This window comes from Elephantulus edwardii, unplaced genomic scaffold (assembly GCF_000299155.1).
Source record: "Elephantulus edwardii isolate Elephantulus edwardi_28Jun2011 unplaced genomic scaffold, EleEdw1.0 scaffold00281, whole genome shotgun sequence".
NCBI lineage: Eukaryota > Metazoa > Chordata > Mammalia > Macroscelidea > Macroscelididae > Elephantulus > Elephantulus edwardii.
The window spans coordinates 2939044-2949670 of record NW_006400031.1 but is presented as its reverse complement, the minus strand read 5'-3'; the positions used below and the strand labels follow the sequence as shown (position 1 = coordinate 2949670).

General features: G+C 45.4%; 1 protein-coding gene across 1 annotated transcript in view; it reads left to right on the top strand.

Moving 5' to 3' along the window:
- Positions 1-927: 927 nt before the first annotated feature.
- LOC102875226 (28S ribosomal protein S22, mitochondrial-like) overlaps positions 928-10627 on the top strand; it is a 17629-nt gene continuing 7929 nt past the window's right edge. The window contains exons 1-5 of the mRNA XM_006900349.1: positions 928-1189; positions 2607-2773; positions 4929-5093; positions 8332-8475; positions 8867-8950. Of these exons, the coding sequence (XP_006900411.1) occupies positions 928-1189; positions 2607-2773; positions 4929-5093; positions 8332-8475; positions 8867-8950 (822 nt within the window). The remainder of the gene's footprint in view (positions 1190-2606; positions 2774-4928; positions 5094-8331; positions 8476-8866; positions 8951-10627) is intronic.

Here is a 10627-nt window from a genome sequence, read left to right as displayed (position 1 = left end):
TAAGTTTCAGAGCTGCTGTACATAGGGTCGCTATGGATCGCAGGCAACTTGACAGCACATAACAACAATAATTCACCAAGGGTGTTGATTATGAATCCAAGTAAGAGGAAATTGTAGACAAATTCAATATTTGCCTCCGTCTTCTATTGTCTATTGGCCTAGTGATGAGGATTTTTTGTTGCCTTGATGTTGAGATGTATTCCATTTACAAGTAAAGTTGTATCTTTGTCTGCAGCAAGTGTTTCAAGTTCTTTTCATCGTTCTGCAAGCAAATAGTTGTCGGGCATATTTGGAGTAAAATTCTAAAGGGGTGAAATTCTTAAGAGCAGAATATGTGCAGATTTGTGTGCAGAATATGTGCAGATTTGTGTGGGTTGAAGTAGCACCGTAGTAATTCAGAGCTCAGAATCAAGAGTTAGGGTTCAGGGTGATGGAAGGAGAGAGCATCTGTGCCCAGCACAGGCAGAAAGATTTGGGCAAGAAATGGACATTTATTATTTAGAAGCATTGAAGTGAGTGAAATAGGCTGGGGAAACAAGAGTAAATGGAGAAAACTGTGCAAGTCTTAAACGGAGCTCTATGTATAACAGAAGACTGTGAGCAGGTCTGCAGGGTTGCACGATTTGGTGGGTGGAGGGATAAATAAATGAGAAAGATCCATCAGGGGATGGGGTAATGACAGGCATGGTCCAATGATGATTATTTTTATGAAAAGATGTGCATAGAAATGATTGTATGAAACATATTGTGAATGAAGAACAGTGTAAAACACAATGTATTAGAGCTTTGTAAGCCAATCAATAGAAAATAGAAATTTAAAAGGAAACCAAACCAAAACAAAACAAAACAAAACACACTTTTGAGGGAAAAACCCAGCAGCCACTACGCTACAACGCCTCATGCCTTCCTTGAACTACATTTCCCAGAATGCCGCCGAAAAGAGGGAAATACCGGAAGTTCCTCCAAACAACTTCCGGTTCAAGTGTGCGCCACTCTCCCTCCACGCTGGGAAGAAACATGGCCGCTGTAAGGTCGCCTCTGCTTCTGCGGAGCTTTCTGACTGGCCCTCGGGGCGTCTGTCGGGCTTATTTCCGTGGCCGAAGCCGACCCCGACCCCGCTGCCTGTTGCAGCCCCTGCCTGGGCCATGTGGGGCTGCGCTGCCATGCCGCCGCCTGGCCTCCGAGGCCGGTAAGTGGCCCTGCGGACTGCCATCCTCCTAGGAGACCTGGACAGATGATGGCTGGGGAAGGAGCCGGGGCGCAGCCGCACGTCCTGAGACCCAGCCGGGCCCGCTTCTGCACTGCGTCTGCGTCTGTGCACGCATGCATGCATTCATTCATTCCCTGGCCCCACCAGCTCTGCCCTGGGCACGGTGCCCCGGAGACTGGAGGCTGCACTAAAACCGAAATGGATTTTTCCAAGGGGGAGCTTTGGGCCTGGGAGGGAGGTGGCCGTGCAGCGTGTGCAGAACTTTATAGGCGCTCGTAGGAGAGACACGCACCCCTTCTGTAAAAGGGTTCCTGGACTAGATGCCCGTAGTTGACAGCTGGTTGACCGTGCTGGGGTGGAAGAAGCAAGAGACATCACAAACAGAGGAACCGCACTGGCAAAGGCCCACAAGTGAACCTCAACGCACATAGCTTGGAAATTCATTTTAGAGGTTAAATTGCTATATCAACTGCCCTTGGGCAGGCTTCAGAATCCTCATTTCTAAAATCAGGGTAGAAATAAAGACACATTGTACTGGCAAAGTCTGCAGTTAGGGACCTCTCCAGATTATTGAGGAATAATGATGTCAGTTTGAGGACTAAGGTGCGTCTCATTCAGGTTATGGTCTTTCCTATCACTTGCTATGCATCTGAGAGCTGGCCAATGACTAGGGATGACAGAAAAAGAATTGACACCTTTGAGCTGTGGTGTTGGAGAAGAGCACAGAACATCCCATGGACGGCCAAGAGAGCAAACATGTCTTGGAGAGGGTGCAGCCAGAGTGCTCTTTTGAGGCAAGAATGATGAGGCTTCACCTCACATACTTTGGGCATGTTGCTAGGAGTGGCTGTTCCTTGGAGAAGAACGTGATGCTGGGAAGGGTGGAGGGTTTACAAAGGTGAGGAAGACCCTCAACCAGGTGGATTGACACAGTGACTGCTGCAGTGGGCTCTTGCGTGTCAGAAAGTGTGAGGATGGCGCAGGATAGAACAGGGTTCAGATCTGTTGTTCAGAAGATCGCTGAGTCGTACTTGACTCAACAGCACCTAACAATAACAATATCTGTTTTGCAGGTGGTGGTTGTCAGCATTTTGAAATTGTCTATTATCCCTGGCATGTGGGAGATGCTGTAATAATGGTATTATTACAGTGATTGCTCGTTTCCCTGTTAACATCTCCTGCTACACCTGGACTATCTTTTTTTCAGTATGTGTCTCTTCTCATCCCAGTGAATGCCCAAGGAGTGTCTAGCAAATGAATGATTCTCAGTGATAACCACTGCTCTGCTGTATTAGGGTGGACATTTACCAGTAGCCTTTGTTATTAGCTTTTCTATCTAGAGATCTTGCTGCCTTGCTGGTTCTGATAGCTTCTTGTTTACCCAAACCCATTTCAGCAGAGTCTGGTAACTCAGAGATCAAGAAACCTGCGTTTATGGATGAGGAAGTCCAGAGCATACTCATCAAGATGACAGGCTTGAATCTGCAGAAGATTTTTAAACCAGCTGTGCAAGAACTGAAGCCTCCCACCTATAAGCTAATGACCCAGGCGCAGCTGGAAGAGGTGGGTCAATGTTGGTAAAATACTTTTCTTGAAGGGGTGAAAAAAAAAGATTTCCAGAGGCTCAGATGTTCAGAGCTGGGCTTCCACAGACACTGTTGTTATGTGCTGTCAAGTTGGAACTGACCCACAGCTGACCCTCCAGCGGGTTTTCAGAGGCAGTTAATCACACGGGAGGAGTTTGTCCATCCTTCTCCTGCAGGGCAGCTGGTGGATTCGAGCAACAGGCTCTTTGGTGCAGCTTCTTAGGCCACCAGAGCTCCCTCCACAGGCACTAGTGAGGTGAAGTTCTAGGCACAGAACTGAGAAGAAAATTGAGAGTAGGCAGACAGACAGAAGCAGGGAAAATACCAGAATCAAGCAGAATGGGGTACAGAGGTCAAGCTTAAGTGTCCAGCATGGCTTCTGTTCTCTGTGCCAGAATCCAGCTGAGCTTTCTTTTCCTTTCCTGCTGTAACTTCTTTTCCATAACAGCATCTGCCTTGAGCCTCGAGCTCCTGTGAGGCTATAGGTTTCTCGCAATCAGGAGATCCTGTTGAACAAGTACCTATAGCCAAAGTTACTGAGCATGTTGTAGGAAACACTTTGATTGAAGCATTATTTCCCCTGTTTTCTAATTCAAAAGTAGTTTAGAGTCCTAACCCAAAAAAATTCAGATATTCAATAGAATACGGATAATAGAAGAAAAATCAGTGCCTTTAAGTTGTGCTGGAGAAGAGTACTGAACTTACCGTAGACCACCAAGAGAGGTCTTGGAGAGGGTGAAACCAGTTGCTCCTTGGAGGCAAGGATTTTGAGGCTCTGGCTCACATACTTTGGGCACATGGCCAGGAGGAACAGGCCCTTGGAGAAGAACATCATACTTTGAAGGGTGGAGGGACAGCGCAGGAGGGGACGACCCCAGATGAGATGGATTGACACAGTGACTAGGGTAAAGAGTAGGTATGTCAGAGATAGCGAGACCAGCTCAGGGTAAGACAGGGTTCAGAGTATTGTGTGGAGGATTGCTGTGAATTGCGGATGACTCATGACACATAACAACGTGTATCAGTCACGGTGAGAAGGCACCGTAGTGGTGCAGGACTCTAGCCCCCAGCTGCTAACTGAGAGGTCTGTGGTTTGACCCCCCAGCCACTCTCTAGGAGGGCAGTCCTGTGGGTGGTTCTGCTCTGTCTCTGTTCTGTAGGTCACTGAGTTGGAATCGGCTTGACAACACACAGCAACAGCCCCATCACGTGAAACATAAACCCCACTTTTCATTTCCCAGACACAGCCACTGTTGACAGGATGGGAGGCACTGTGGTCAGTAGTTAGGAGCATGGGTTCTGGATTAGCTGCCTCGGTTCACATCCTAGGGTGGCCACTTCCTAGCAGTTTACGTAACCGTTTGCATATTTCCATTTCTCTTCCATGAAAGAGAAATGATAGTGGTTGTTGTTAAGAGATGCTGTCAAATAGTCAGATGTCAGATGAGTCAAATAGGACTCATTGCAACCCCATGAACCCTGTCCTCTCCGGCTCGATCTCATCATCTCTGACATCCCTGAGCCCTTTGCCGCAGTCACTGTGTCACTATCTCATTGAGGGTCTTCCTCTCTGTTGCCAGCCCTCCACATTTCCAAGCACGATGTCCCTTTTCAAGCAATAGTTGCTCCTAGCAACATGTCCAAAGTGTGTGAGTTGAAGCTTTGCCATCTTTTGCTTCCAGGGAGCACTCTGGCTTCACTTTCTCCAAGGCATACCTGCTTGTTCTTTTGACAGTCCGTGCACACTCTGTACCCTTCTCCCACACCACGTGATAATTGTAGCACTTCTTTCATAGATAGTTGGGTCGTTAAATGAGTAAATCGAGTATTTGGAATGACATCAGATACAGTAAGCACCCGATAAATGCACACCTTATTTCATTTCTGGAGCCTGGTTCTGCCTCAAGTGCCTTATTTTTCTGGGGTTTCTTTTGCGGGGGTTTTCTTGCTAGTTGAGTCACAGGGGTCAAGGCTCTCATGAACAGAGTCAGAATCTGCCTTTTAGTGATGGTTTGTGGCTGAAGCTTCTTCCCACAGCCCTTAGCATGCTTGATGAGTATCTGCTTTTCTTAAATGATCTTTTTGATTCTGTAACCTTGTGACTCTCTTTAAAAAATATCTATCTTAATCAGGCTACAAGGAAGGCAGTTGAAGCAGCTAAAGTCAAATTAAAAATGCCACCAGTTCTGGAAGAAAGAGTACCAATAAATGATGTGTTGGCAGAAGATAAGATTTTGGAAGGAACTGAAGCAACCAAATACGTGTTTACTGACATATCTTACAGAGTACCACACCGGGTGAGTATCTCTCATAGTAAAATTGATCTTGTTTGAAATACTATGTAGAGATGGGCCTAAGGGATTAGAGTTGCTCTGTAACCTGACCTTTTCTGATGCTCCAAACCAGAACTCACATGATGAGATCCTCCTGGAAGGTAGAGTATAAGGAGGCCGAGGAATACAGACCTGTTAGCTGCAGATTATGGACAGGGTACATTACACATTCATTACAAAGAAGGTGACAGATGTGTTGACACACACACACACATACACCTCAAAACCATAATCAGAAAAAATTTCAAGTCCATGGAAGGAGATTCCTACCTAAGCATCTAGTGACGTTCTTATTTCTAGCATTTTGAGAGATAGAACATTTGTTTGCCTGTGAATTCATTGTTGGTACCCCCTAATCCTGGGCTCCGCACTGAATTATTCCTTTCTGGAGTTTTCAGTTAAAAGCATTCCCTCAAAATTTTCAGATGACGTTGTGGTTTTTATTTGCAGACTCCACATACCTTGGTTGTCAGCTCTACAATAATGCTAGTACTTCAGAAATAGGTACTGATTTTCTACTTCAGCCATTTAAAAATACCTTAGAACTCATTCTCATAACATACAAAGCTGTTTAATGCTGCCCTAGGGAGAAGGGCCATTCCCATATTAGTCAGTCTTTTATTATATGGTTGGAAGATAATGGTTTGGGTCCATGTCTGTACACCAGTCATTTGCAGAGTCACCAAGTTTTCCTCTTAATTAGAATTTGTTTCAAGTACTTTCTGATATGGTTGTAATGGCACAAGGCTGGGCTGTATGAGGAGGTATGTGAGATCAGGATTGGAGGAAGATTCATAAAAAACCTGCATTATGCAGATGACACAATCCTGCTTGTAAAACTGAGGAGGCCCTGAAGTGCCTGATGCAGAAGGTCAAGGACTGCAGCCTTCAATATGGATCATCAAGAAAACAAAGATTCTCACCACTGGGCAACTGGCATCATCATAATGGATGGTGAAGAGATTGAGATATATAACAGTTTTAGTTTGCTTGGCTCTACAATCAATACTCTTGGTACTAGCAGCCAGGAAATCAAGTGACGAATTGCACTGGGAAAGTCAGCTGTCAGGGACCTCTCAAGAGTACTGAAGAGCAACAACGTCAGGCTGGAGACTTAAGGTGCACCTGATCCCGGGCTATAGTCTTCGCAGTTACGTGCTATGCATTGGAGAGTTGGACAGTGAATAGGGCTGATAGATAGAAAGAGAATTGATGCCTTTGAGCTGTGGTGCTGGAGAAGAATATTGAATATACCATGGACTGCTAGGAGAACAAACAGGTTTGTCCAGGAGAGGGTGAAACTGGGCTGCTCCTTGGAGGCGAGGATTCTGAAGCTTGATGAGATGGATCGATTCGGTGATTGAGGTAATCAGGAGTAGGTGTGTCAGAGACAGTGAAGTTGTCACAGAATAGAGCAGCGTTTAGGGATCTTGTACAAAGGGTCGGTCGCTATGAGTCACAAGCGACTCGACGGCACATAACAACCATCGAGTCGGAACTGGCTCAGAGCTGACCCTCCAGTGGATTTTCAGAGGCTGTAAATTGCACAGGAGGGAACTGCCTGGCCTTCTCCTGAGAAGCCCCTGGCGGATTCTCCGTACCTCTGGGTTGGCAGTGTAGTTCCTTACCGTTAAGCCACCAGAGCATTTTATAACCTTAAAAAGAGAAAACTTGAAATTCAGGTTTCTCAAATTGTCAGAATTGTTTTGAGAAGTATTTGTGTTACTTAGGCATCTGCTATTTCCTCCTCTTCCATTCAGTTGACAGTACTTGACAAACACTAGTTGTAACATCCTTAGAATGCCTTCTGAGGTGCTGTATCTCTTGAGAGGTTGAAAGTTGCCTCATGTGGATAACTTAGACAGGAGTGTATCAGTTATCTTCTCTGTGCAAGGCTGTGTGTAAAATCTCGTGAGTGCTGAGAAAGAATTGTAATCTATAGTACCTGCCCTTTCCAGTTCTAGACCTGGACTGAGATGTGAAAATTACCTCTCATGATAAATTGTCAATTGTGTCATAGAGATGTGGCCTGGAAGTTGACAGCTGGGAGAGTCATGAGACCATGTGGACCAGCACTCGCTGACACATTTATGGCTGGTGCCAATATTAAAAATCACCGAGGGGTGCAAAATTAAGACTCCACACACTTAGCTTTGTCTCTTTTATTATAAGGATTAAAAGTAGGTCACAGTGTGAAATTTACTGACAAGAGACTTCAAAATTAGGAAGTTAAACAGTTTAAGAAGTGTTGCAGTACCTCTCTCCTCTAAAATGGATTCAGGTGAGTCTCAGATGAGGGGCTTTTCCAGTTGAACTATTTTATGTACTGAAGCCCTATTAGTACTATGTTGTTTGCCATCAATTCAGGCCTGACTCATAGCTGACCCTGACCCTCCATTTGGTTTCTAGAGACTATAAATAACATGAGAGGGCATTGCCCATTTTTCTCGGGAGGAGCAGTTGATGGATTTGAACTGCTTGCCTTTGAGTTGGGAGCACATCTCCTTACCCACTGGGCCACCACAGCTTCGTCGTTAGTACTATATTGTTATCAGGTGCCATTGAGTTGAGTACAACTCATAGCATGGCTGTGAACATTAGATCAGATCTGTGTCCTATCCTGTGCCATCCTTATCATCTCTGATATACTCGAGTTCATTGCTGAGGTCACTGTATGAACCCATCTTGTTGAGGGTCTTCCTCCCTTTCACTAACCCTCCACCTTTCCAAGCATGTCTCTCTCCACAGAATAGTTAGTCCTTAATAAGTACTCTCATTCTTGGAAACGCTGCTGACTTAGAGGTAAGGAGTTGTGTTGCCAACCCAAAGGCCTAGGGTTTGAATTTGCGAGCTACTCCAGGAGAGAAAGGTAGGCATCTCCTCCCGAGATTCACAGTCTTTGAAAACCTGCTAAAGGGTCGTTTATGAGTTGGTTAACCCCATGGCAAGCGACAGCTTTCATTCTAGATGTCTCTTCCTTGGAGACACAGTAATGATTTGTGAAGGAAGTGTCAAACCTTGCCACATCTTGAAGGTGTAAAATCGCCATTGGCATCATATGTGCGTGATTGCATTTTACGTATTCTCCAGTTAACATTTTGTACTGTTGATTGCAAATTCTTCTTTTAATAGTGTTTAGTAGCTCACTGGAAGTAAAAAGAAGTCCTCTCAAATCTGTCCTTCATTAGGTTTTCTATTCCAGGAGCGTTTTATTGTTGTCAGAGAACCAAGTGGCACCCTGCGCAAAGCCACTTGGGAAGAACGGGACCGGATGATACAAATTTATTTTCCAAAAGAAGGTCGTAAAGTTTTGACACCGATCATTTTCAAGGAAGAAAATCTTAAGGTAAGGTGTCTGTGGTTTCCTGGTGAGAGCTTAGTTGCACTTTGCTTCTCTGGGGCTTTTTTTTTGCAGTTTGCCTTGTTCAGCATAGAAACATTTCTAAGAAATAATTTGACTAGGACCACGGCGCTGGTAGTTATTAGCTTGGCTGGGATTTGAATCCATGTGTGACGGTTACAAAGCCCACCCAGGCTTTTTCTGCACACTTAGACGGACAGAGATGTGGTGCATGTGGGATTGGAATCCATGTGGGACGGGTTCAAAGCCCACCCAGGCTTTTTCTCCACACCTAGACAGACAGGGACGTGCAGGTGGGTGAGACTGCCTAGTGTCAGGCAGGTTACACATTATCACGTTCAGCTCCTCTAATTGCAACACTGCTGTCTGATTGTAGACCATGTACAGGCAGGACCGGCATGCTGATGTCCTCAATCTGTGTGTTGCCCAGTTTGAGCCCGATTCTGCAGAGTATATTAAGGTAAGTATATAGATTCAAAAGCATGGGCTTAAATATGGTCAGAATTTTAAAAATCTAGCAGAGCGTATTTGTTTTTAACCATTGAGATGCAGGGAAGCAAAGGAAATGCCTACTGGGTACCTGATATGTACCTGATCCATGTTTGATTCTCACAGTTTTCAAGTTAAACATGGGGGAAGTCAGACTTGGAGAGTTAAGTAGCTCTCTGAGAGTTGCCCAGCTCCTAAGTGGTCAAATCAGCACCGAGGCTTAATGGCAGTGCCTGTTTTCTTCTCCCTTAGCATGCCAACCAAAACCACTGCCAGCTTGTTGACTGCCTTACGGTGACCCTCCCTCAGCTTTCCAAGGCTGCAGATGATGAGAGCAGATTGCCTCAGCTCCTTTACCGCAGAGCAGCCAACGATACACATCTCTAATCTCTTGCTTAGCAGCTTAACTTGTAACCCTCCAACCACTAGGGCTTCCTACTTAATTTCCCATGTAAAAACAGTTGTTGTTATGTGCAGTCGAGTTGTCTGCAACTCAGTGATTCCATGTACAACAGCCTTAAACCCTGCTCTATCCTGTGCCAACCTCTCTGTCCCCGACACACCTACCCCCATTTCCCCAGTCACTCAATCTATCCATTTCATCAAGGGTCTTCCTCTCTTCCACTATCCCTTTACCCTCCCAAGCATTACATAACTCACCAGAAACTGGTCCCTCCTTGCAACATGTCCAACGTATGTCAGATGAAGCTTCAGAAGCCTTGCCTCCAAGGAGCAGCCTGGTTTAACCCTCTCCAGGATGAACCTATTTTTTCTCTTAGCAGTCCAGGGGATATTCAGTACTCTTCTCCAACACTACAGCTCAAAGCTTCAATTGTCCTTTTATCCCTAGTCATTGTCCAGCTCTCTGATGCATAGCAAGTGATTACCAAGACCATGGCCTGTATCAGGCGCACCTTAGTCTCCAGAGTGACACCATTATGCCTCAGTACTTTGGAGAGGTCTCTGAAAGCAGACTTTTCCAACACAATACGTCGTAATTTCCTGGTTGCTGGTGCCAAGAGGGTTCATTGTGGAGCTAAGCAAACTAAAGCTATTTATAATCTCAATCCCTTCACCATCCATCATGATGCTGCCAGTTGGCCCAGTGATGAGAATCTTTATTTTCTTGATACTGAGCTTCAATCCATATTGAAAGGCTGCAATCCTTGACCTTTTGCATCAAGCACTTCAGGTCCTCCTCACTTTGAGCAAGCAGGGTTGTGTCATCTGTACAATGCAGATTGTTGATGAGTTTTCCTCCAGTCCTGATGCCGCGTTTCTCCTCATAGAGCCCAGCCTCCTGGATAATCTGTTCTGCATATAGATTGAAAAGGTATGGAGACAGGACACATCCCTGGCATATTTGAACAATGCAGTGTTCTCTTACTCAGTTCTGATGACTGCCTCCTGGGCCAAGTGAGCCGGAGAAGATGGAAGAGTATGCAGAGTCACTGACCAGAAGGAATTGGCTGACACAGAAGAATTTCATGAAATAAAGTAGGGTGGCTCAACTGAGTGTGGAAACTACAGGACAATATCATTGATTTCACATGCAAGCAAGATTCTACTGAAGATTATCCAAAAGTGACTGGAACAGCACATCAGCAGAGAACTGCCAGAAGTCCAAGCTGGGTTTAGAAGGGGTCGT